Source organism: Poeciliopsis prolifica, unplaced genomic scaffold (assembly GCF_027474105.1).
Source record: "Poeciliopsis prolifica strain line A6 unplaced genomic scaffold, Auburn_PproV2 SCAFFOLD029, whole genome shotgun sequence".
In the NCBI taxonomy this organism is placed as follows: domain Eukaryota; kingdom Metazoa; phylum Chordata; class Actinopteri; order Cyprinodontiformes; family Poeciliidae; genus Poeciliopsis; species Poeciliopsis prolifica.
In genome coordinates this window covers 4,824,531-4,848,831 of record NW_026562404.1, presented here as the reverse complement: position 1 = coordinate 4,848,831, position 24,301 = coordinate 4,824,531, and the positions used below count along the sequence as shown (strand labels likewise).

Below are 24,301 nucleotides of genomic sequence, written 5' to 3'. Positions count from 1 at the left end.
AATAAAGAATATTTTGCAAAAACAAAGTGAAATGTGAATATGACTGTTTTCCAGTGTTGCAATTACCACTTTGCTTTTCTTGTACAAGTAAATTGAAATTACTTTCAAGTAAATTAATCTAAATTACAATGTTTACGTGTAATTGACCCCACAAAGGGGGCGGGAAAGTCCTGCTGCTGCAACTGCAGGTAAAAGGCTGTTGGTGATTTCCATGAAGCAGGTGGAGGATAGTGACAGAAGACGAGGCAAAGGTGAGATGCCACAACAAGCTGCCTCCACCTAACAATCTCATTAGACCCATCATCCCAGTTCACCACTGCTGCGTTTCCTTTAAATGACAATCGTCCGCCTCTCGTCTCAAGAAGATCCTCTTACCTCCAGAGTGATGCTCCTCCAAGCCGGCAGCTCCTGGCGTCCCGTTTTCCTCTCTCTCCTCCTGATCTACTTGTGCCCTTTCTTCCTCCTTTCTGTGAAATTGATTGTGCCCTCTCTCCTTTCCTCTCCCCTCTCTCTCTCTCTGCTGATGCTGCAGTGATAGAAAAACACACCCTCCTTTGGCCGCGCTCTCTCCCTCCTCTCTCTGACTCTCATTGGCTGCTTGTTCGGGGTGACATCACCCTTCTTCTTTGCCTGCCTGCCTCCCTTTCTCCTCCTCCGTTCCCTCCCTGCCTACCTCTCTCTCTCTCTCTTCACCTCAGTCTCTGTGGATTCTGACCATTCCTTTATTGTGCTTCTCTTCCATCCTCCCTCCTATCCCCTATGCACCCATTTCTCTTTACGCAGTCAGGGTTATTACATCCAACAGCTTCCCTTATTTTGGCCCAAGCAGGTATGATGATGCACACTGAGAACATTGCCTGTGGCCCTTTAACACCTCACTGTTCTGCTGCTGCTTCAGTTCAGGCGCTCATGTTCACATATCACAAATGTTTATTGCTTTTCAAAATTTTTACACTCCAACTTTTAATTCACTAGATAAGGCCGTTCAACAGATTCAGCTCTGTAAACATTGCCGTGCTGAATGTTATATAACGAATTAAATGAAATGCATCAGGAATTAGTTTTGTCTCTTATCTGAGTTGGGATGATGACGGTGGCGATGCACAGATTTCTGGGTAATAAAGAGCTGTGCGGTCCAGGGATCTCTTGGCTGTGCTCCTCATTGTTGCCAAAGAGAAGATAACAGAGTTGTTAAATGTCATTGGGCGGCTTTAATCCAGCACACACGCTGATAAAGATCTTTTGTTTGACATGCTTTTATCTGCTGCTCCCTGATTAATACTAATTTATGTTTTCCGTCGTTTGCCTCTGCTCCCCCTGCAGCTCTATCTGCTTGTCTCATATTTTCAATGCGCTTTCATTTCCTTTGAACAAACTGTATAAACAGGTGCTTGATGTTTGTGAAGTCCCCACACCCCCACCCTCCTCCAGAAGCCCTTTAAATCCACTAAACAATTGCCGCCTCGCTCGATTTCACACTTCTTCGACTGAAAGCAGCCGGGAAATTTCTCATTTGTTGCCTGCAGACGGTTGAGCTGTTTACCTCTCACTGTTCTCAAATTACACCTGTGACAACTTTAGGTTTCGTTCTCTGCGTTAACGCTGGAGTCTGAAGCCTTTGAGCACGTCTGTGAGAAAACACTGGGAAGTTTAGCAGATATCCAAAAAGACGGGAGGGCTTGAACTGAGTCCCCTGTTAAAGTCAAGACAGGTCGTCCCCTTTCCTCTGACACTTGGGTTGAGCTGTAGAGATTCCCTGATCCAATCCAGTTATTTTCTGTACAATATTCAGTTCAGGATTGTAAAATAATAAAGAACGAAGGTTTTGAACTGAAGGTCAGAAACGGCAATCTACATTCATTCAGTCTTGCTGTCTTTTTCTGAATGATGACAACAGAAACTGGCATTAAATGTCTGCAGGTTAACCGCAATAAATTTAAGAACCATTTAGATCAATTACAGAGATGAACACTCAGTTGATTGTGGATCTGATTCCCATTTTGGGGAGTCATACAACCAGCTACGATCCCTCTTGATCGAATCAAAATTAAGCGTGAGAAATTTCCTGCTTTTTCAGTCATATAATAGCATTTATTTACTGTAGTCTGTGAGTGGATTGCAGTAAGGTGCTTTGAATAAATTATTTTCAAAGCAGGTACAAGATGTCACCATGTGTTCAATATGAGACGTCCTGTAGATCCATTGGTAGTCAAAAATGTCAAGTATGAAAAGACTGAAACTTCAAAAGTCCATAATAACAAAGGGTTCAATTGACAACAAAAAAAACACAGATGCACTTGCACCAAATACTTCTGTCCTTGCTTCTGAAATAAGAACAGAGACAATTAGCCCAGTCACACACATACAGTCCACGTCTCTTCCTAAAAATAAACCTCAGAAATGGGGACATCAGCCATGTCCGGTCCTGAATCCCCCTCCCCTCCTGCCTCATTCCTGCTGGCTTGCTGCTGTTTTCCATTGTGTTTCCCCAGCCTGTGGTCTGCCAGTGGGTCCATCTGCCCCCGGTGTCCACGGAGCTGCCAGGCATTTGGACAAAAGCTGCCACGGCAGCAGACAGCATGGGAATAATGATGGATGGTGCGAGGCAGGTGAGAGCCTCCGCCGCTGTTCCCAGCAGAGGGTTGATGGCTGAAGGGAGGCTGAGGCATGGAGGGTCAAATCTGCGTCTGATCAGCTGCCAGGAAGAAAGACAATAACTAGGAGAGGACTAGAGGAGGAGGGTTTGTTTCTCATAAGATATATTTAAAAATGAGTCCGAGACATTTTCCAGCAAAGCAACTAAAACCGAATCAGTGGTCAGATGATTCGGTATTAGTTGAGCTATCTTTTCCTAGATGAAAAGATAGCTCTCTCAGATCGATCTGTTGTGAAAGCACTTGGACCGCCTCATCTCCTTCAGTCAAGAGCTTCATGTCTCCTCGACCTTAATGAGTAGACCTCTACTCTGCCGCTACACTCCCAGCCTTTCATGCGTGAAAGACTTTTTACCTGCCCACATTACCGGATCTCGTCCCGTCTTACTTGGTCCGGAGGTCTGAGCTGTGAGCGCGGAGTGAGAGAGACAGTTTGTGAATGAACGACTCGAAGCCTGGAGTTGGAGGAAAAACAGATGGCGTCAGCAGAAGACGAAGAGACAAGGGGGAAGACGGTTCTATCAGCTTGAAAAGCCAAAAGCAATATAGCAAATGGCTGCAGCGAGGAGCAGACGAGAACCCAGACGGAAACACATTAACGTTCACAGAGGAAGAGAGAGAGAAGCAAAAAGCGGCAGCAACAGAGCACAGCCGATGGCCGCTTTAATGGGCGCATCTTACCTTCAGGTGAGGCCTCTTTGGCTTTCAGGCCTGCGCTTGAATTGTTCACAGTGACAATTCGGCAAGGTGTTGAAAACATTTCGAGGTTTTAGCTCAAAACAACATGATAACATCTGGTGCATTCAGAGACGTTCAAAGACATCTGCATTGGAACATTTTACAAAAACTATGTGAAGAAGCTGATTCACAGATGGCTGAGTTTGTCGGGTTTATCCGTAAGTTTTGGAGAATTCTTGAAGATTTGGACAATGTCCCAGTTTTCCTGGGAAAAGGCCTTAGAAATGCTGCCAGAAAAGCTTCTCAGTGTCTGGAAATGCAACAAAAAATTTGAATATTTCACAATACTATATTGTTCCTACCCCCTGTGACGTCACCAAATGTTCCCGACAAAGGGCGCTTTGTCAGTTTAATGCAACCAACATACAGCGTCTGTTAGCACATAAAACACATTCGGGTTTTTCACAAGAATCAGCAGGCATAAAATATGCAATGGCTCAGATTAATTGTTTTGAAGTCAGCCAGTTTCACAGCCGCTGTGATATACAAGCAGACACAACAATGGAGGCGTCAGATTTCTCCTTTTGAGTTCTCCAAAACCGTATTTTCTATCACCAGGAGCTTATCAGAGGGGTTTTTACCCAATCAGGGGTCATAATTAAATATTTCTTGAGAAGCAAAAAAATAATTTGAAACAGGGTCCAGCATAAAGCCTTTACTGAGCAATGTAAAATTGAATTAGATGTGACATTTGAGCGTTTTACGGCGTAGCATGAACCAGTTATAATGACTTTTAGGTACATTTGACACTGACAGACAAATACACCAAACCATCACAACTGCTTCTAAATTTAACAAAAATGAGTTCGCATCAGTGGTTATCATGTTGACTTTTGTTTTGTAGTTTTGTAGTTTTCGGGTCGATGTTAAGGTGACAAAGTAAAGCAGAAAAATAAAAAGAGAGAAGCAGTCATACACCAGAGCCAGGGATGAAAAGTGAGCTCTTTTTCTTCCAGATTACTTGCTATCTGATGTTGTCCTGGCTTTTGGAGGAGCATTGATCTGCTTAAAGTCATTATGTGGGCAGAAGGTCAGCCAGCCGATTCTGACCTGGAGTTAATCACTTGCTAATTGAAGGGAAATGACTCTGATTTAGTTTCCTGCCATCCTTCGAGGAGCCATGCAGCTAAGTGTGGCCAACACATAACATGATGAATGTGAACTGAGCATAGAAATCGTTTCCTTTTTTCATTTTTCTTGTTTCTTTTTTTTTTGTTTTTTTTACTTGGAGCTAATGCATAGAGCGTCTCAAAAGCCATGCTTGATGTGGACATCAAGCATGGCATTTCTTAACTCGTTGGGTTGCTCTCATATTGTCTCTTATATTAGAAAAATAAGACCCAATAACTATTGATTAGCTTCAAAAATTGTGTCAAAACATTTTAAAACTGAATCTTCTGTAGAAGCCATCAAAGCAGAAGTTATCATGCACTAAATATATATTCTTCAGGCGTGATTGCCATCCTAATATTTATTGATGTCTGGCATACAAAAATGTTACATAACAGATCTAATCTAATTATCAAAGCAGAAATAAGATTTATCGAATTAGATTTTGATTACCTTCTTGCTGCCTCCAGTGTTTAATGACCAGAACAGAAGAGAAGAGGAGGAGATGTGTGGCGGAAAAGAAAATGCAACTCCAGAAGATGGGTAATCATGGGAAGGATGTCAGATCAAACAAATCCAAGAAAGACAATGTTTCTCAAGCTTTCAGGATGAATTTCTTTCATATAAAATATTAAACTCAAAAATGAGCAATCTTAGGAAATTTGAGAGAAGATGAGAAACAAAGTTATTGACGTTTACTAGTGTGGAAAGATTCAAAGCCTCGTTTTAAGGCTTTGAAAACAGCAACACAAAAACATCAAAATATTAAATGCTGCATACGTTGTGGCGTGTTGCAGAGGAGGTCAGCCTGTGGTTCTGCTGTGGAAGTCCAGGTCACATCTGCATTGCCGGGTCCGGCGTCTCTCGTCTTCCTCTCAGTGGCCTCATGTTTTCTCTATGGGATGCAGATCAGGTCCGTTTGATGGCTAACCAAGCGCAGTAACACAGTGACCATTGGAACAGCTTTTGGTACCTTCAGCAGTGTGGGCAGCTGCCAAGTCTTGCTGGAAGATGAGCCCAGCGTCTCTGTGATGCTCATCTGCAGAGAGAAACACTGAGGGCACAGAACCAACAGTTTTCTCACCCATTTCGTGTTGAACGACTCATTTAAACTACTGAGAAAAGGTCAGGTTCTTTTGCTTAGTGAGACATTTTGGATGATGTCTCTGGTTTAGAAGATGCTTGTCACAATTTAACTTATAACGCTTCATCTCCAGGCAATTTACTACAGAACAAAATTCAATGTAATCATATAGACACATTCAAAGCTAAGTAAATACATTCTGATTTGACTGCATTGTTTGATGGTCATCATGGATGATTGCATCAAATGAAGGGATTCGACAGTCATGCCTGATTCCATGGATCTGACTGATTGTGCCGTTTCCCTCTATATAACTTTAAACAAACCAGCGCCTTTAGCACAATCTTTTTTTTGAATAAGAAAGGATTTGTCTGTATTGGTCTTTTGTGATATTCCACTTAAAAAACAAATGCTTAGTTGTCAGCCAGGATAATAAGAAAATGAAGCAATCCACATCATTTGAGTTTCCTTTTGCGACATTTCATTGACATCTCCATACATACAGATTCATGCACATGGTGTCCAGTCACTTGGGTCTTTTTTAAACGTGTTGCGTAATGAATAATCTGTTTACGCCGGGATCCCTCTGCTGTATTTATTTAACCATTCTCTGGTTATTGCAAGTTCAACATGACATCTCCTCCAGTGGCTCAATATTACTTCTCCAAATGACAGCCTTAAGGAGCTGACCACATGACACGATCTCTAATGTGACGAGGCGGAGTTTCATGCAGTGGCGCGTCTCTTCTAAAATGCCACAAGGTGCCCCACCGCTGTGCCCCCGAGGGGGAGGTGAGCCAGAGGCTTCTCGGGGTGGGAGCTGTAGACGGGTAGCGACTGCAGAGCCACGGAGGTAACAAAGACGATGACCTTTAACGTAGGCAGACTGTCAGTTCTGGTTTGGCGTGGACTGAGCAGCTTCTGTGGTTGAGTCTGAGAACAAAAAGCCACACACGCACCCAAAGCGAAGGATCCATGAATCGGTGAAAAAGCCAAGAGCTGAGTTTTGTCGTCGCTCTCCTCTATGAACTTCACATCCTCACAGGCAGAGCAGAGACGGCAGCCTAATCAGGAGGTGGTGATGACAACGCCGACAGATTGGGAATGTGACATAACACCCTCCCTAAGTTGTCACACTGCTGTCAAAACCGGGGGTGGTCCTGTCCACCTTGATATATCAAGCTTCTTCTTCGTCCACACGTCGGGTGTAAATGGTTCACAACAGTTTGCTGTGAGAAGCTCCCAAAATAAAAACAACAACAAAAAAAGTGTGAGAAAATACAAAATATTGCACAGAGGCAGAGCGTTTTGAATATCTACAAAGAATAAATTACTGAAGTAACAAATTAAAGGTAATTTTTGAATTTAAGCCAAAGCTTATTTTCCAATATTCATCAAGCTTTATTTCATTCCACCATTTTTGCAAATGAAATGCCTGATTGGACAAGAGGCTGATTAATTTTGCAGAGAAAGTTCAAAGCACTATGATCAGTTTCCTAAACGTGTCTGATGCTGATTTAAAAATTAAACCATTTAGTCTAATGAACTGATTTTTCTTTTTTCTTTTTTTTTTTTTTGTTCCCTCTCCTTTGCTCATATGGGTTCTGCACTGAAAGAAAAAAAAAACATTTTATCATTTCACTGAGTGAGTGCACTTGCATGAGATTTATCCTACAGCCCATGAAAGCAGCAGCACTAAAATGTATTAGGCTGAGATCCTTCTGGCTCATGTACAAAGTACTCATTACTAATGAACTCCACCAACCTTCATTTCCTCCTCAGCTAAAGTGGCAAGAACAAACATTTTAACTGAGCTCTGAGTTACAAGAAAAATGCACAAACTATTGATCAAAACCTTTGATGCTCCTAATTGGGAAAGCGTGCAACATTAAAAGTTCCCCAATTAGAAAGTGAAAGTCCAGGCAAAGAGAGCATTCATGACAGAAGGAGCCAGTAACTCTGGAGGAGCTTCAAGGAACCACCGCTCAGTTTTAGGAATCAGATGGCAATAAAACTACCAGCCGTGAAACTCAAGAGGATCCAGCATGAAGAACTCGCCATCGCAGCTTTGCAGGGATCCCAACAGCTTCATGAGATGAAGCCAAGATGTAAATGTTTGATCTTTATCACCTGTCAGGTGTCAAATGTGTGCGCTGTGCAGAGGTTAAAGAGATAAGCAGGTCAAAACATAAAAACGTTAGAGTTGTTGCAACACTCAAACCATCTTTTACCAAAGGATGCAGATAGGACTATCTCTAGCTGACAGTTATAGGAAACTGATTCCTTTTATCATTGCCACACAATTTCTGAGAAATAACCAGTTATGTTTTCTTTTTAGGTTTGCAACAAAATCCTTTGCAATGCAAATCCCATGCACGGATTATATTCCCATGCATTTGCAAATCAAAACCCCAAGACAGCGACAGATGCTTGAAGTCACGAGCGCTTCATAAATAAAAATAACGTGGTCGGTCAACACGATGTGAAGAAAATAAATCAATAAATAAAATTCCTGCATGAAAAGCTCTGCAATTTCATCCATCACGCCTCGGCAGGCGCCAAATCAGACATGGAGGCTCCCCATTCTGCAGAGTTCAGGTTCCCTCAGTGAGGGAGGGGAGGGGGTTTGGGGGGGTTCATCGGCGGGTGGGCTGTCGTGGGGACTCCTCGGGCGGAACTAATTCAGCACGCAAGAGCGGTTAAAAGAAGGTGAATACACAGGGGGGACGAGCGGGAGGAAAAGCGGGAGCGACAGGTGCAGGCATGTAGGAACTGAGGCGGAGAGGAAACCCCGAGCAGGCAGAGCGGCGGTGTCACAAAGCAGAGCGACCCGCTTCCTGCTGAAAGCAGACTGAGATTTCACAAGAGCACTCTTGAGGCCGAGTTGTAAGATCAACAGGTAAATATGCAGTCATAATCATATGTCCCTGCAAATGGAAAGTCATAACAGAAATAAAGGCTTTGAAATATCCGTGTGTGTAGAATCTGTTCCACGTACTGATAAAGTGTCTGAAATAAATGAGCTTGATGAAATTAGATGGATGTAGATTTAAGCACATAAAAACTTACACATGAAATGTTTTGTAGAAAATGTGTTCATGTTTTGTACTGTAGATGGACTGTGCTACTTCTGCAGACATTACTGCACCAATGCGGCATGACATGGAGATCAGCACGTCATGCTGCTTTTGACCTAGGGTGCTTTATTAGTTCTCCATCTTATCTGCGTGGATCTGGTGTTATCGACTTCTTCTGATCAATACCCCTATAGATTCCTTATGGTTTTTATAAGGCTAGTTTGTTAGCCGATCAACAGCGTTACAATGGTCAAGTTTGACAGTGCAGGCAGGCAACAGGTCCTGCAGCAAAAGGGAGAATCTGCAGAGGTGAGCTTGAAGTGCTCCAATATTTCTTATGAATGTGGTTCCTCCTTCCAACATTAGAAACGTTTGAGACAGATCTCTTGAGTTGAAATGCCTTACTGAAATAAATCAGATATGAACACGCTTTTGATGCTATTCCAGTTTATTCAGTCATCTGGAGAGTAGCTTGCAACTGGTCCACTGCTGTCAACAACATTCCCAAGTGTGTTCAAAATGTGCCGGTGGGACTTACTAACCTTGCCATGTCGACCAACCTGCCTGGTCTACCTGGTGTCCAGGTCCAGTCCTGCAGGTTTTAGAAGCGTCCATCTCAGCATGCCAAAGCTTTGGAGACGCCTCCAAATCAACCGTCATTTGATTCAGGCCTCGAGGATCGACTTTGGATACAGAGATTCCAGATTATCGTCTAGAAGTAAATGTGTTTATGATAGTTTCTAACCCTTCAGCATCCTGCTGTATGCTTGCTGCTTAAAAGTGAGAAGTGCTGATCATGTGAACCACTTTACGTCTGTGATGTTTGGATCTGATCAGTCAGATACAAATACCAATGTAAATCCTGATGCACGAGTAAAATAGTGCAAGAAAAGTCACTGCGACGTCTTTGTAAAAGTTTGATAAAGATGAAACCTCCATTTTGGTGCTGTTAAGATATCCAAGCACAGTGAAAACAGCTTCAAAGTTCATTCATACAAGTATGAAATGTGAGCAAAGCTCTATTTTTAGGTAAAAGATGATATTTTAGAAAATGTCAGCTTTGCTGCCTCTTCCTCAGGAGTGAAGGATGCTCTGGAATAGGACACATTCAGGGACCGAAGTAAAAAAAAAAAAACTAAGAAGTTTCAACGCTAAGGCCTCTTGCTGTGGAGGATGACATCACACTGATTCATTGCTCCATCTGGAGTACAGCTATGGCGACTGTAGTCTGACACATTCACTTGTAAGGAAATAAACAATGGCTAAAACACTTTTAAAGAGACGATGAATGAAATTTTATGCATTTATTCATGTAGTTATTTCACTCTGATTCAAAGGCTCAAGGCTGGGTCAGCGGTTTAATAGCCAAAAATACTCTAGAATTTATGGTTAATGTTTTTAAATCACTTTAAGGTTTTCTCTTCATTGTTTGTACCATCCTTCCTTAAAAATGCCACAAAACTTTGAAAAGTGCATTTTGGTGAATATCTCCAAAACTTCGAGTTGTTCGTACACCCCAACCCATAAAAATGTCCCCCATTGTCAAGGCTTGTGATGTCACAAATTTGCAACAGGAAACCACCAACATGTTTTTTTTTTCCCCAAAGGTTTTATAACCATCCTGTTCAAACAACATTCTTTTTTTTTTCTTTTTACACAGCCAGAGAACAAAAAAAAAAAAAAAAGATTGAACATAATAAACTCCCAAACCTTTTGTACAGAGAAATCAAACTAAATGAAGAAAACATCTCTTATTAGTCCATGAATCCTTGCTTGCATTTGCGATAAATTGGGTAGGGAGACACAAGCGTGTCCAAATGAGGCTCTCTGTGTTGTACGCAATATCAATCAGTCTATTTCACTCGCTGGTTTTATCGGTTTTATATGGAATAGAAACCAGCGAGACTAGGCCATTCAATAAGTAATCCAGTATTGTCTATGATAGTGTGTGCGTGCGTTCAGAGGTTATCAGTGTGAATGTGTCAGGAGTAGGCAAACTAATTAGGTGTATGCATGTCTGAGTCTCATGATTTAAGCCAGTCCGAATCCCTCTGAGCATTCCTGAATGGCCAACAGCAGCATGTGTCTCAGCTTCTCGTAGCTCTCGTAGGCTGGAAGGTCAAGCTGGTTAAAGCTGAGGAGGGACAGATGAACAAACACATTTAAGTTTAGGTTTGTTTAGATGTTCAGAGGTGACGCGATACTGAGCCGCTTCTTTGCTTACCAGGTGTGAGCAGATGGCAGACGGTCAGTTGATCGATCATCGCGGTGAATCTGGAACTTCTGAATGCCGTTCATGCCTTCTAGAGCAGCGAAACCCTGAAGGGGAACCTTGGATGTGCCGGTGACAAACTGCAGGAACTTGGCCCGGTCTGCCTGATCAAAGGACCGCAAGGCTCTCCAGAACCACTGGATCTGCCACGCAAAAGACAAGATAACAAAAAAGTAAGTATCTTTGCTTAAGAAATAAAAATATCTTGTGTTTGGTGTCACTTCCTCTCAATCCCACCTCCAACTTGTTAAAACGTCTTGAAATTATTAGGACCGTTTTTTTTACTGAACTTTACCTGAATAGAGCTGGATTGGTATTTATGATATTCGGTGTTGGCCTTCAGGTCATCGATGTCGATGGTAGGCAGGCCAGAGATGAGCAGCTCCAGCTCCTGTTCTGTGAAGATGGAGATCAGTCTCTTGGGGATGATCTCGTAGAACCCTTCAAGGAAGGCTGCCAGTTGTTTGCGGATTGCGCCTAAAAAAAAATAAATAAATAAATAAAAACAAAATACAATTACGGCCAAAACAAAAACAGTCTGATAAAAAATGTGCTTGAAATTGTTCGATTTTTTGATTTAAAGGCTTATGTAAGCATTTTACAAGTAGAGAGGTTGTGTTCCAGCAACACACTGGTCTGCTGGATATTTAAGGAAAATTGCTGCCATCTAGTGGCTGTATTTCTACATGACACCTTTAGTCAGCATGTGGAGATTTAAAACAATACTAACTTGTCAAACAAGCACAAATCTCCACTGTTGTTTACTCCTTAGCGTGACAAAGACGCTCATTGTTTGGGGACGTAGATATTCAGAAGCTTACCAGTCATTTTCATCTGGCACACCAGATGAACGTACTCCTTCTTATTTTCCTCTGTGACAAGAATGTTGGCGCCGTTCGGCTTGAGGTCTCGGACTTCGCACACTCCAAACTCTTGAACCTAAAACCAGCGAGAGTTGCAAAATACAACGTTTACATCTCAAATTACGTTGATTGTATGGTCAAGTTCTATCTAATGGGTGGTGATGAGAAATAAAGCACAGATTGAAATACGACAGCGACATGCCTCTGTGCTGAACGTCAGCTCATAGCCCAGTGTGGACACGTCGTTCTCCAACAAGTACACCAAACCCTGGAAGAACGGGTAGTCCTCGCTCTCCATGTCCGTGTATCTGTAGAAACAAAAGATGAGTGCAAAACATTGAGAAACCAAAAAAAAAAGGATATATTTGGGAATGGGGCTAAGTAATTCAACTATCCAGGTTCACATACATGAGCAAATTGTATTAAATTAGTGTTTATTATAATTATTTTTTTAAACAAAGGAATCTGTGTCCCTCCATATTCCTGATCCCACTGGGTCTCAATAAAAATACATCCTGGCCATATTGAAACGCAAAGCCAGGCTTGGAAGTCATAACTGGGAGCAGTAGGAGTTACTCCCACCTTCCCAGTGAGAAATCTGACATTGGAGGGCATTCCAGTTTATTTTTTATTTATTTTTGACTGGGAAGACATTGAACTGTCAAGGAAATATTCTTCTAAAAAGATCTTTATGTAGTTAGACATTTAGAAAAACTGTCAATATTTAAAATTTAGGACTGAAGTTAATGATTCATGGACATAAAGAATTTAAAAGTACTTCTTGTGCCCAAGGAATGAAAGAAAAACTACAAAAACTGCACAAAAAGTTGCCCTGACCCCTTTTCTGTGTTTTAAGATACTAAACAACAAAATCAAACTGTAAAACTGGCACCTTAGAGGTCAAAATGTAAATGTCATATAGTGAAGGCTGAGGTTAATAGTTGCTTCATAAAATGGTGGCACACATATCTTTAAATAGAAGCATATGCAACAGAAGGTTTACTGCGGGTGCAGGAGGCTGAGGTACCTGACACTCTTGCCCAGGATGTGTTTGTAGAAGCTGCGAGTGAAGTAGCATTCCAGTAGTCGGTTGTCATACACCGCCTTGGCCACAACGCGACCCACGAACTTGAAGTAGCTGAGGTGGTTGGGGTTGCAGTGAGACGAGGGGTTTATGGTGTAGGTGACGCGGTCGCCGGGTGACGTGCGGAACAGGGCGTACATGGGGTTGAACATCTCCCGAGAAATGATCATGTACCATTCCCTGAGCAGGCCACCGGCATCCTGACCCTCCTCCCCTTCAAACACGATGTATCTGCCACAGAGCCGAGGTAGAACGTGGAGGTTCGGTAAATTGTTCTGAATTATGGACAATAAGTGAAAACAGAAGCAATGACAGCTTACAGTCTGTTCTTCATGTCCTCGGGGCTCTTGCGGTGCAGTTCCCTGTAGGAGTCCTCAAACACATGATCACGCCTCACATGAACAGCCATGTCCTCCTTTCTAAGGCCTTCGTCCAGTCTTTCCAACTCCTGGCGGAAGTACCTTAAAGTGATGGAGAAAACCAATCGGATTTGATCAGATGTCCCTGGTGAACGTGGCACATGGTGACGGTGTGAAATCATTCCTCTTACTTCCTCTTAACGTCAAAGTCCAAAATCCGGATGTAGTCGACTAATACTGCGAAGGGCCCGTCCGCCAGGTGAGTGGTCGACTGTCGCAGGATCTGATTAAGCACTGTGCGGTGAGTTTCTAAAACCACAATCAGTCCTGTTAGAAACTGAACAACGCATCGGAACAAAATTCCCTCTTTATACATCAATGTGCTTCAGACTCACCAGCAAAGCGGAGGAATTTCTGGGTGTCTGGTGGGAGGTTGGAGGAGATGTGCATGGAGGACGGCTCTCTGGAAAAGAACGGGTCCAGGGACGAAGGAGTGGCAGGCGTGAGGGGGGCCGGGGACAACGGCGGGGGCTCATCTTTAATATGGGACAGCTGGCTCTCCCGCGTGTCCCTAACAGGAGGCTTGCTCTCTCGCTCTGTGGCGTGAACCAGAAAGAAGGCCTCCACAGCTGGCTGGAGCACTGGAGAAACAAATCATCAGTCACTCCTGTGCATCGACAAACTCTGGCTCCTTCAAAATAACAGCATTTCTTAAACGGAACTCCACCTACCCAGCACTGCATGCTGGTCATGAGACTCCTCCAGCTCCTTCAGACACTCCCCTAGCATGTCCCACAGTTCATCCAGCAGCAGCTGCTCACTAAGCAGAGGGAGGTCTGGAAGTTTCTCCTCGCTCTCTGACTGAGCGTTTCCTTCTTCGTCTAAAAAGAAAAGGTCAAATATGGACTTTAGAAAGGCGTTCCCCATAGCGAGAAACACAACGAATGCTATGAACAGGAACAAGTTTTATTAAAATCTATTATAAACTGTTGCAATATTTATGGCTATTTATAGTAATTCATACCCAGAGGCGCAGCATCTTGTTCAAGAGGAGACGGCTGGTCAACATCCATTGGAGATTCATCTCTTTGTGCTGACTGAGCTTCTGGCGCCGACTGAACGTCAGACTGAGGAAAACAAAGACGGACGATCAGCAACAGGAAATCGCATAAGATAGTCGTTTTTCTACACAGAAATGCGACTCATAAGGTGGCCATGCAAAGTGACATTCCCATGATCTTACAGAAAGAGTTTTGAGGGAAGAAGGTCAAGGAAAAAGCATCAAGTCACATCTGCCAGCAAACAGACATGAGCAGTGGAGCAAGCCAAACATTCATGGTTAAACAACAGAACCCGCCAATGCAAACACACTGGAACACAATGCAACAAATTACAGGCACATCTGACTGACTGATGGGGCCGTCAACATTCATCATGCCAGTAAAGATGATGTATTGGTGCATAAACCAACTGAGATGAAAGCAACTGGATGACAGCATACACAATTATGTTTGCAGATGAACAAAAAGGATCTGGAAGAAAATAATATGATTTCACACAATTTTCAGAAAACCTAAAGCCAATAAAGACTGCTTCTAATTAGATGTAGCAAAAAATCTACAATAAAGAGTCATTTTAAAGCATTTCTCAACATAATGACAGTAGCGAGGATTACACTACCACACAATGTATCTGCTGATTTGAGTTTTCTCAAAGGTTTTTCGCAATGTTAAGTAAGTAGGAATATGCCTGCTGTCAGTGCAGCCATGCTAACCGTGGCAGCAGCAGCCGTGCCAGTAGGGGGAGCAGCACCAGTGGGAGCATGGGGGGCAGCCACTGAAGATCCAGCGGCAGATGCAGAAGGGGCGGTAGGTGGGGGGGCCTGTTGTAGCCGACGTGCACGCTGCCCCTCTCTCACCATCTGAATGATGGCGTCGGCCTCAGCCTCAAGCTGCCGCACTGCAGCCTGGATGCTGCTGGCTGAGCCCAGGCTGCTGGAGCCTGGCGTTTGAGCAGATGACAGGTTTTAGTTTACGATTAGAAAATATTCCATATGGAGCTTGAAGGGATTGCCATCTGGAAAATCGTCTTACCTAACCGGCCTGTCTGTTTGGCTTTCTTGTTGGCACGCCGTGTGTCCTCACGCAGCTGGATAATCACCTGCAGCACTCGCAGGAAAAACTTCTGTGTTGATGTTTTGGACGTCAGCGAGCTCATGCAGGGAAGCTGCAACTCGCGGCCCCCCAGAGTGCGCTTCTGTGCAGCCACAATCACCACACTCTCTGAACCATCGAACCTGTGTACCCACCAATAATAACATGTGTACCAAACAGTTAGCCTTGTAAAGTATTAACTGGCAAAAATATGTTAAACGCTTGTTTATTACGACTTTAAGACTGCCTCTGGGACTAATGACACATCCCATGCTCACCTGCTGGTCATCTTCCCCTTTAATCTGGCAGATAAGGAGGTGTCCTCTGGAGGTGCGTCTGGGGAATGAGAGTCGGCTTGTGCCTGCCTCTGCTGCTCCAAGTTGTACTCTCTCAGCTCTGCCAGTAACGTGCCTGAGACACACACACACAAAAAAAATCAAGGTTGCAAGATTGAAAAGGTAATGGGTGTTTAAATTAACAAGGAAAGGATGAAACGTGTGAAGTACTTGTGAGTACTGACCAATCTGCTTGCATAGAGTGTATCCGAGGTGTCTGGCTCCACTAAGGAGCAGTCTGAGCACCGTGTCTCTGGTGGAGCCGTCCCCTCTAGATAGCTGCAGCAAAATGTTAGCAGCGTCCTCCAGGCCCTCCTCTGAACATGAGTGAGATGTCAACACCTTGGAGAGAGGGAGGAGAAACATTTTCAAACCATCAAGATTTTAAGAGATTGGGTAAGACTTATAGAGTCCTATTTATTGCAAGCACTGAGCATAAACTGCTATATTAAACCTCGGATGTAATGAGCTTAAGCACAGTATTTTATCTAATTTTATGTAAAACACTTCAAGTGAGAAACGAAGCAGTTGAACTGTTGAACAGAGTGGGATGAGTAGGGCAGAAAACTGTTTCAAAAGACAAGACACAATAAATACTGTAAGAACTGCAAAAACATACAGTGAATGGCTAAACAAGTTATTATTTTAGGAGCCCAAATAGTCATTTCAGGGACAGCTTCTGGTTTTCAGAGGATATCTTCAATAGGCTTATTATTGCTACTCTTAGGAGGTTCCAGAGTAATCTAAGGCTTCAATGAATGTTCCCTCTTTACTTCCAGTCAGTAAAAAAATATTCTGTCTCATCACATTTCTTATTTTAAAGAACATTAAAAACAAAACAAAAAAAGGACAAACTAACAGGATTATGAGATCCCTCCATCATACCTCCACAGATAGTTGTAGTTGTTTCTCTGTGAGTCCTGAGGAGGCCATCTTGTCGCTCTCTGTACTCACAGCAGAGCTCCTCTGCTTTCCTATAAAATGTTTCAGACCAAAAGCCCATCAAATTAATTTCTGACTAAATGTGTTGCAGAGCCATGTGTGGATAAACTTGAGTACTTCCTGGGTTACCTGTAGAGGTTATTCCAGTGGATGGTGGTATAGAGATGGTGGTAGAAGAAGCCTGTGAGACGGTTATGCTCGTTCCTGAGGAAGTTCCCTGGGCTACGGCTCCTCCTGAGACAGCAGGCGCCGTCACAGTGGGATGAGCGGAGCCCACCAATGTTGGACCCTGTGTCGTGATCGACAGTGTGGCCCCTGAGCTAGCTATGTTCGGGTTGGCGGTCTGTGGGGTGGGGTGTGCAGCAGGCACCTCCGTTGCCTTGTTGTCGGGCAGGGCAATAGAAATAAGGGAGAGAAGGCGCAGCAGCTTCTCGGTGAGTAAGGAGCTCCGCCTGATAACGGGATGTGACAGCATGTTCATCAGCTGGCCAAGAGGGGAAGTCTCCAGGCTGAACTGTGCTCCGTCGGCCTCCGCGCCACCGCCTAGGGGCACCGTCTTCATCGAGGCTTTTCCCTTGCGGCTGACGTTCATGTTGTCAAGCTTAACGAGCAGATCCCAGAAATCCGTGGAGATGCCTAAAGACTGAGGAGTCGCTATAGAGGAGCTCAGGGAGTTCTGAGTATTGGGGTTACTCTGAGACTGAGAGCCTGACCTGGAGCTACTAACTCCGCTTCCTCCCCCAGAAAAACCTGTACAAAGGCGGGACTCCAGATCAGAGGCAGCTGCTGAAATGTCCTTACATCGCTGCTGGGTGAAGTGGCTTGGAAACACCTGCAGAAACACACAAGAATGAGGAAGTATTACAAACTATTACTTTATATTAAGAACTATTTTTTTTTATTAAATAAATGAAAATCTAACCTTAGCTAGCTGAATTAGTGTATCCAGGACATGTCTGCAAACCACTGGAGCAGCCTGAGGGTGGATGTGAACTGTGGAACCTCCGCCTGCTGCACACGTGACTCCTGCAGCGCCGCCCGGTACTCCTAGTGCTCCAGATGCCGCAGAGCTGGCGGCTGAATGCCGGTCGCCATGCTTCCTGCCTGACACTCGCTGGATTTGAAAAATGTTTGTCCGACAACCCAAGGCTGCATCCATAGAGACGGAGAGCCAAGAGAGCTGGCTGGAGCTCCGAGACTCCACCCTGTTCAGCAGCTCTAAGGAGGATGACGACGATGAGGCGGCTGAACCTTTTCCCCCGCAGCCGCCCTGGTTGCTCCTTTTTCCACGGGAATCCTCCAGACGCGCCGTCTCCAGACAGACCTCACTCTCGCTGCTGCGCTGCAGGATGGACAGCAGGCTGCGGATGACCCACCCACGGGTCTGCGAGTGGTAGCAGAGGTTCCTGAGCACACGGTGCAGGCGGCTGGTGTTCAGCTTCGGTTCGTCCACAAACAGCAGAACCAGCAGGCAGGACAACGCCTCGTGGTCCAGCAGCAATCGTCCGCGAAGACGCAACAAGGAATCTACGCTGGAACTGGACGGTCTGAAGAAAACAGAATAGCCATGTGGTTTAGAAGCATGACTGTTTCTAAGGTATCTCATACTAAATCATGCATTACAAAGAGCCAAATGGTTCCACACCTGTGGTTTGTTCCTCCCCCCATCTGAAACGGTCCTCCTCTCTGGACAGCCAGACGGGTGTACTGGACACCTCGGTTGCTTCCCAACCGGCTGGTGAAGGCAGGCGAGCGCAGGATGGCTGAGAGGGCTGAAGATGAGCTGTGACCGAACAGCCTCTCGTGCATTAGCTGTCTCTGACGCACCTCTTGCTCCCTACGCAAAGCGGCTGCCTCAGCAGCAATGTCCGGCGGCATGACAGCCAGCACACTGTCCTCCATGTCCTCAAGAACGCTCCGCCGGAGCTCCGAGGGCAGCGTCTGGATGAAAGTGACAGGATCCAGAGGAGTGTCTCCCTGTGGAGGCTGCTGCGCTAGCTCCCTTCGCTGCTGCTCAGCTCGCTGCTGGGCAAGAACCTAAGGCAAAAAAATAATAATTAAAATCAGACTCTTGCATTGGTTGGAAAATTACATCTCAGAAGGTAAATTCTTGGTCTTCCATAATCTCACCTCTTCCTGAATAGCAGGCGGCAAAGCGGCCAGGAACTCAGGGCTGACCTCTGTAACCCCTGGGCCTCCGAGCACAGGCGCGTTAGAGGAGGGTAGAGTTGTGGCAGCAGGAGGACGTGAAGGAGGTCTGATGCCGAGCTGATTCTGAAGGACCTCTCGACGGATGTCTTCTGGAAGGGCCGCAAGGAAAGAAGGATCTACACCTTCTGGCAAATTGATTCCTGTGAAGAAAAAAAAACAACATGAAATCATAGGCTCCAAATTTGTATATATTTGTTTTATTTTGTGCAACTTGTTGTAATGATAACATAAGTTATATCTTATTTTCACTGCAAACAAACTCAGCCTCATGGAAACAAATAATTGAAAAATTATTTTATTATTTAGGGCCACTCGTTTGTTGTACTGTTACAAATATTGGAAAATAGCCTTTTGTATTGGCTGCACTGAAGCGTATTAAAATCTTTACCAGCTAGTGGATCCTCCTCCTCGTTGCTGGTGGATGGAAGAGGCTCTTCCTGGATGGCCTGGGATTGGCTGTCAGCGCTGTCGCTTCGAGGCATCGTCTCTCCAGGAGATGAAACAGATGTGGAGCTGATAAAGCAACAGAAAATAGACCCAAAACAATATAAAATCAAACAAGTGATAAGCATAAAACTTTTATTATGAATGTGTACCTGGTTAAAATGCAATTTAACAACAATGACAAAGAATGAGTCATACAGGCGACGTGTTTGATCTGAAATATACAGTTTTCCGTACCCAGTCTCTGCATCTGTTTGCCGATCAGTCAGCCCACTCTCCCTGCTGCCAGATAACTCCTGGGACAGCTGGGGTATCTGTGGAGGATTGGGAGCAGCTTCTTCCTGAGTAGCAGATGCAGGGCTGCTGGTGTCCATGGGGGATCCTTCCAACTGCGACACGCCAGCCGCTACAGGCTCAGTGCTTTCTACAATATCCGGACTTAGCGAGGCTGAGGAGAGAAGAGGGTGACCTATAACTTCCCTCTCTGGGTTTAGAACATGAAGAAAGGTTTCCAGAAACAAATGCCCTTGTTGTTGGCGACTGTGTAAATAATCTGATTAAAGTTAGTCTACCTTCCCTGCCTTCATCCAATGCTCCTCCTTCACCACCTCCTCCTCCAACTCTCTCACCAGTTGTAGGAGCCGGGGACATTTCCATCTGAGACGCTTCTGCCTCGGTGTTTGGTCTCTGACTTTCTGACAGGGTGGGAATTCCAGCCCCAGCCAGAGCAACCAGTGAGCTGGCGTGCGTCTCAGCCAGGAGCAGGTCAGCTATTGGCTGGTGTACTTGCTGACTGATTGCGGTCTCCAGGGAGACCAGGGCCTGTTCGTGGGGAGCAGGGGTGGTGGGAGTGACCTCTCCAGACGGGGGAGCAGTGAGGAAGCCTTCAGAGACCCTGGGTGCGTCCAGGCATGCCACTGGACCCTCCTGAGCCTGCTCACCCTCTGTGACATCCAGGTGGAGAGAGTGTTAAAACATAGCTTCCTAGAGCTTTTTTTTTTTTTAACACTTACTAAAATGAGCATTTAAGTGCATCTACCACATCTAATGTTCATATTTCAATAGTTAGCGAAAACATTTTTGATAAATAGGTGCCATATAAAAACAGCAGCTTAACTACATGTAAATATGTGAAGAAGCAGCTGACTGCAAATCCACACAAGAGTACAATGAATATTTCCTAGAAGTCATCAGCCTCCACTGAGGAAGGAAGTAAGTTGTATAGTTATCTCCTGTATGGGGTACACAATCCTGATCCCATCCAACAACACAACTTACTACCTCACCACAGCGCAGCCAGTCGCAGCAAAACATGCATGGACGACTTGTAGTTTTTCAATGGCGTCCCTAGGAGTGATGAAAAACCTTATGTGTTCTTCATAGAATATCAGGATGGACTGATTTTACCAGAAAATAAAAATAATCATCCAGATCAACTTTGTAATCATGGAAAGTGATCCTTCTTCTGTAAGTGGAAGAGTGTATGAAAAACTATGTCTGGAAAATTCCTTTTGTAGCAAAATAGAGACTAAAGATCCCCTTATTGTCACCCCCAATATCTGCATGCATGAAGAAAAAATGCTTCACAAACATTGAAATGTAATAATTTCTGGCAAGAGCTTTAGAAAAGGAGAAAGACAAAATATATTTGCTCCAAACACAGATGTCCAGATGATGAGGCGTGGCCATAAGAAAGACAGTAGACTGTATAGTTATCTCCCAGATCTGGTGTGATCCTAAAACTATACAAACTACTACCTCATCCCACAGCACGCACTGGAAGTCGGGTGCCTTCTTCTTGGTACGTTTCATTAAAACGTTTTCTTTAAAATGACAAAAACAAAAGTATTCCACATTACAAAACTCAGTACCTGCAGTGTTGTCCGCACCATTAACTGTCCCCAATCCAGAACCCTAAGGACAAAAAAATATCCAAAGGCCAAATGTTAGTTCTTCCAAACAAACGACTAAAATTCATATTTTAAATGAACTTACTACCCTAGCATAAATCTGTATCTTTAGAACTGTTTTGCACTAAATGGGCCATTCATTATCTTGGTCGCATTTTCTTTAACATTTGGAATTTGAGCTGTTCCATATTAGTTTCAAAGCAACCAGTAAAAATGCCCTAAAACTTTTTTAATATCTGTGTCTAACATTTTAATATCTCTGTTCTTAAACATAAATATTAAAATTATTGTTAGATGGTCACAACCAGAACGCAAAAGCTGCAACCAGGCAGTTCTTGCATGGAGCAACTGCTGGAAAAGACTAAAGGACAAACAGCTGAGAGGATGCTTTCTAGCCTCTCAGCTGTCCGAACGCTTCTGGAATGTGAAACTGGTTCAACACGAGGCACTGAAAAATCCCCTAGAACAAATTCTTCAGCCACAAACAATTATTTCTCTGCAAACCTGTAGGCTCTGATCCCTGACTTGCTCTGCCCCAGATGCCCTCCTCTCATTCTGTTTGGACTCCTCTTCCTCGGCCAGCTGCCTTCTTCTCTTCTCCCTGCGCTCTTCCAGTTCCTCATCTCTTAGACTCTCCAGATGCTGCAGGATCGGCACTTTCACCACTAAGAACAGAAAGCGCACACACAAAAAAAGTAATTAGTTGGACTAGACACGAGGAACCAATTTTGTTGTTTTTGCAGCTCAAAAGTGGTCAACACTGAACAAATCAATAAACTGAGTCACATTAGTTGTTTCAGTTAGTTACTATAGGTCACAAAATGTTGTTCAAGCCAAACCTCTTTAAAAATAAACTTTCCCATAATGCGTAGCAGATAGTGGAAAGCCCATAAGTGAACTAAATAAGACAGAAGCCAAACAATGCTCTTATGCAAGTCTATTAAATTATTGTTGCTGAAATACGTTTAATATTGGTTTACCTGCTACGCAGTCATGCATACTCTCAGCATCGAGGACTTTGCACTCGTCTGTCCATCTAGTTAAGGCAGTGGGAATACTTGAGAGAGTACCTAGAGATAAAACACACATGATAGCGCTTCATTTAATAGAAATTAAAACAAAAATATATTTCAAGATGGCTTGTTTTGACTTATGTTTCAGAGAACCATCTAATTTTTGAAATAAGTATTGACACTTAGGAACTGAAAAAAAATTCAAAAGTCAGGAAAGTTTCCAACTTGACAGAGCTGTGGCTCGTTTTCTAATCTGAAACCATAAGTTTCAGATAAGGATCGACAGGTGGTCGTTTTAAATCTTCCAGTATGACTCTCTCTTCACTGATAGATATAAGCAGACATTTTTTCTAAAATTAACTCAAAATAAAAGCTGTAGATGAGTTTGTACTGAGATGATTAAATCATAATGATGTTGGGGAAAATAAAATTGCCAAATTAAATGCTTAGCCAGCTAAGCATTTAACTTTGTACCCAGGTAAATTATGGGGAAACTGCCTTGTTCCTGGAAAAGGTTCTCACAGTCGAAAAGTGATTTGAGATTTGACTTCATCGTAAGGTTTACCTGCTTGTCCCCCAGTACTGCTTTGTTCGTGGAAGAAATCATCCAGCAATTCATCATCAGAACGAGCGATGATGTGAACATCCTCGTTTCCAACCAAAAGACGGGCCCGGCCGCGGGATTGCAGAGGCAGAGAGCTGGACAGCTGTAGAATGTCTGCTGCTGCACTGGGGCCCAACAGTCTGAAACAGAACCGCAGGGAATCAAATATTCTACGTACTGCCAGAAGAAAATAAGCCGAAGCAAGACCTTCACAGAAGCATTGTCACTTTACCTCTGCAAAATAAGTGGGGGATTGGGCTGGCGGTTATGTGGGTAGTGGACATGGATGGTGTGTCCGCTATTGGCAGTGAGCTGACGAAGTGTTCGCTGGCTGCGACCCATGCCCTGCGCCAGGCGGCTGCTAGAGCCGGCCACGCCTAGAGTGAGGGAACTGTGATCGGCGTGGCGCACCATCAGAGGGTGGGAGCTGGGGATGTTTCCAGGGGAGGAAGGGATGTCAGCTGGAGGAGAAGCAGAAGAGATGGCAAGCGTTAGATCAAATCACTGGCAAAATCTCTTAAAATGTTGAGGGGGAAAGAGAATCAAAAACAATTCAACATTTTGTTTTGATGATTGAAAAAATCCTTTGGACATTAAAAGACAAATAGACAAAAAAAATGGACTGTTTTAATAAGTAATCATTTCTACCCACCGTTGTTGGAAAACATGTTGTCAAACTCTATGATGAGGTCATCGTCCCTGTCGAAGCGTTCAAAGCGGATGTGTGGTGCGGCGTTGATGTCAGGGAAATCTTCATCCAGCTCCATCTCTGACCCTTCATCGTCATCATCCTCATCTCCTTCTTCGTCGTCCTTAAAGAGACAGCAGCAGTAATGAGCATGGGCAACAACCATCATTAGACTCTTGAACAAACGTTCCTGCATTTATCCAAACCTGGTCCTCCTCCTCTTCCTCTTCCTCCTCCTCTTCCTCATCCTGGCTGTCTTCATCGTCATTGCTGCCACTCGAGTCCTCCTCCTGTGTATGCTCCTCATCCTCTGGTTCAAGAATGTTCATCGAGTCTAGTGAGGAAGTTACACACAAAGTTCGTGTATCAATAAAAGCAGCCACAGTAAGCAGGGTGTTAATCTTTCTGATAATCGTCATGTATTTCAGGGCCAATCTTGAAATACATTTCTAAAATTAACTCAAAATAAAAGCTGTAGATGAGTTTGAACTGAGATGATTAAATCATAATGATGTTGGGGAAAATAAAATTGCCAAATTAAATGCTTAGCCAGCTAAGCATTTAACTTTGTACCCAGGTAAATTATGGGGAAACTGCCTTGTTCCTGGAAAAGGTTCTCAACAAATGGAATGCCTTTTTAATGTAAATAAACTAGGGCCCAAACGATTCCTCGAATGATTCAAGACATTTTTTTTATAAGCGTATTTGTGAACCTGCCTCTTTATTATTAAATTTAGTAATAAATTTAATAAAATAATAC

General features: G+C 43.9%; 2 protein-coding genes across 13 annotated transcripts in view; both read right to left on the bottom strand.

The window, feature by feature from the left end:
* The window catches only part of l1cama (L1 cell adhesion molecule, paralog a), a 46,538-nt gene extending 45,968 nt beyond the window's left edge, over positions 1 to 570 (bottom strand). For both annotated transcript variants that reach the window (XM_055049701.1, XM_055049702.1), the window contains exon 1: positions 376 to 570. The gene's annotated coding sequence lies outside the window, so the exon portion shown is untranslated. The remainder of the gene's footprint in view (positions 1 to 375) is intronic.
* A 9,382-nt stretch (positions 571 to 9,952) lies between these two features.
* huwe1 (HECT, UBA and WWE domain containing E3 ubiquitin protein ligase 1) overlaps positions 9,953 to 24,301 on the bottom strand; it is a 37,966-nt gene continuing 23,617 nt past the window's right edge. For 9 of the 11 annotated variants that reach the window (XM_055049376.1, XM_055049381.1, XM_055049382.1 and 6 more), the window contains 30 exons: positions 23,748 to 23,875; positions 23,506 to 23,665; positions 23,086 to 23,314; positions 22,815 to 22,993; positions 22,217 to 22,306; positions 21,741 to 21,901; positions 21,198 to 21,240; positions 19,899 to 20,270; positions 19,564 to 19,774; positions 19,271 to 19,395; positions 18,802 to 19,022; positions 18,317 to 18,708; positions 17,594 to 18,218; positions 16,801 to 17,503; positions 16,615 to 16,703; positions 15,915 to 16,071; positions 15,673 to 15,805; positions 15,335 to 15,537; positions 15,016 to 15,242; positions 14,266 to 14,368; positions 13,973 to 14,122; positions 13,637 to 13,882; positions 13,433 to 13,550; positions 13,203 to 13,343; positions 12,826 to 13,113; positions 12,001 to 12,106; positions 11,757 to 11,874; positions 11,231 to 11,412; positions 10,888 to 11,078; positions 9,953 to 10,797 (listed from right to left, as the gene is read on the bottom strand). In XM_055049376.1, coding sequence (XP_054905351.1) covers positions 10,695 to 10,797; positions 10,888 to 11,078; positions 11,231 to 11,412; positions 11,757 to 11,874; positions 12,001 to 12,106; positions 12,826 to 13,113; positions 13,203 to 13,343; positions 13,433 to 13,550; positions 13,637 to 13,882; positions 13,973 to 14,122; positions 14,266 to 14,368; positions 15,016 to 15,242; positions 15,335 to 15,537; positions 15,673 to 15,805; positions 15,915 to 16,071; positions 16,615 to 16,703; positions 16,801 to 17,503; positions 17,594 to 18,218; positions 18,317 to 18,708; positions 18,802 to 19,022; positions 19,271 to 19,395; positions 19,564 to 19,774; positions 19,899 to 20,270; positions 21,198 to 21,240; positions 21,741 to 21,901; positions 22,217 to 22,306; positions 22,815 to 22,993; positions 23,086 to 23,314; positions 23,506 to 23,665; positions 23,748 to 23,875 — 6,194 coding nt within the window. In that variant the 3' untranslated portion in view covers positions 9,953 to 10,694. The remainder of the gene's footprint in view (positions 10,798 to 10,887; positions 11,079 to 11,230; positions 11,413 to 11,756; positions 11,875 to 12,000; positions 12,107 to 12,825; positions 13,114 to 13,202; positions 13,344 to 13,432; positions 13,551 to 13,636; positions 13,883 to 13,972; positions 14,123 to 14,265; positions 14,369 to 15,015; positions 15,243 to 15,334; positions 15,538 to 15,672; positions 15,806 to 15,914; positions 16,072 to 16,614; positions 16,704 to 16,800; positions 17,504 to 17,593; positions 18,219 to 18,316; positions 18,709 to 18,801; positions 19,023 to 19,270; positions 19,396 to 19,563; positions 19,775 to 19,898; positions 20,271 to 21,197; positions 21,241 to 21,740; positions 21,902 to 22,216; positions 22,307 to 22,814; positions 22,994 to 23,085; positions 23,315 to 23,505; positions 23,666 to 23,747; positions 23,876 to 24,301) is intronic. The other 2 variants (XM_055049385.1, XM_055049384.1) reach the window with 2 other exon arrangements.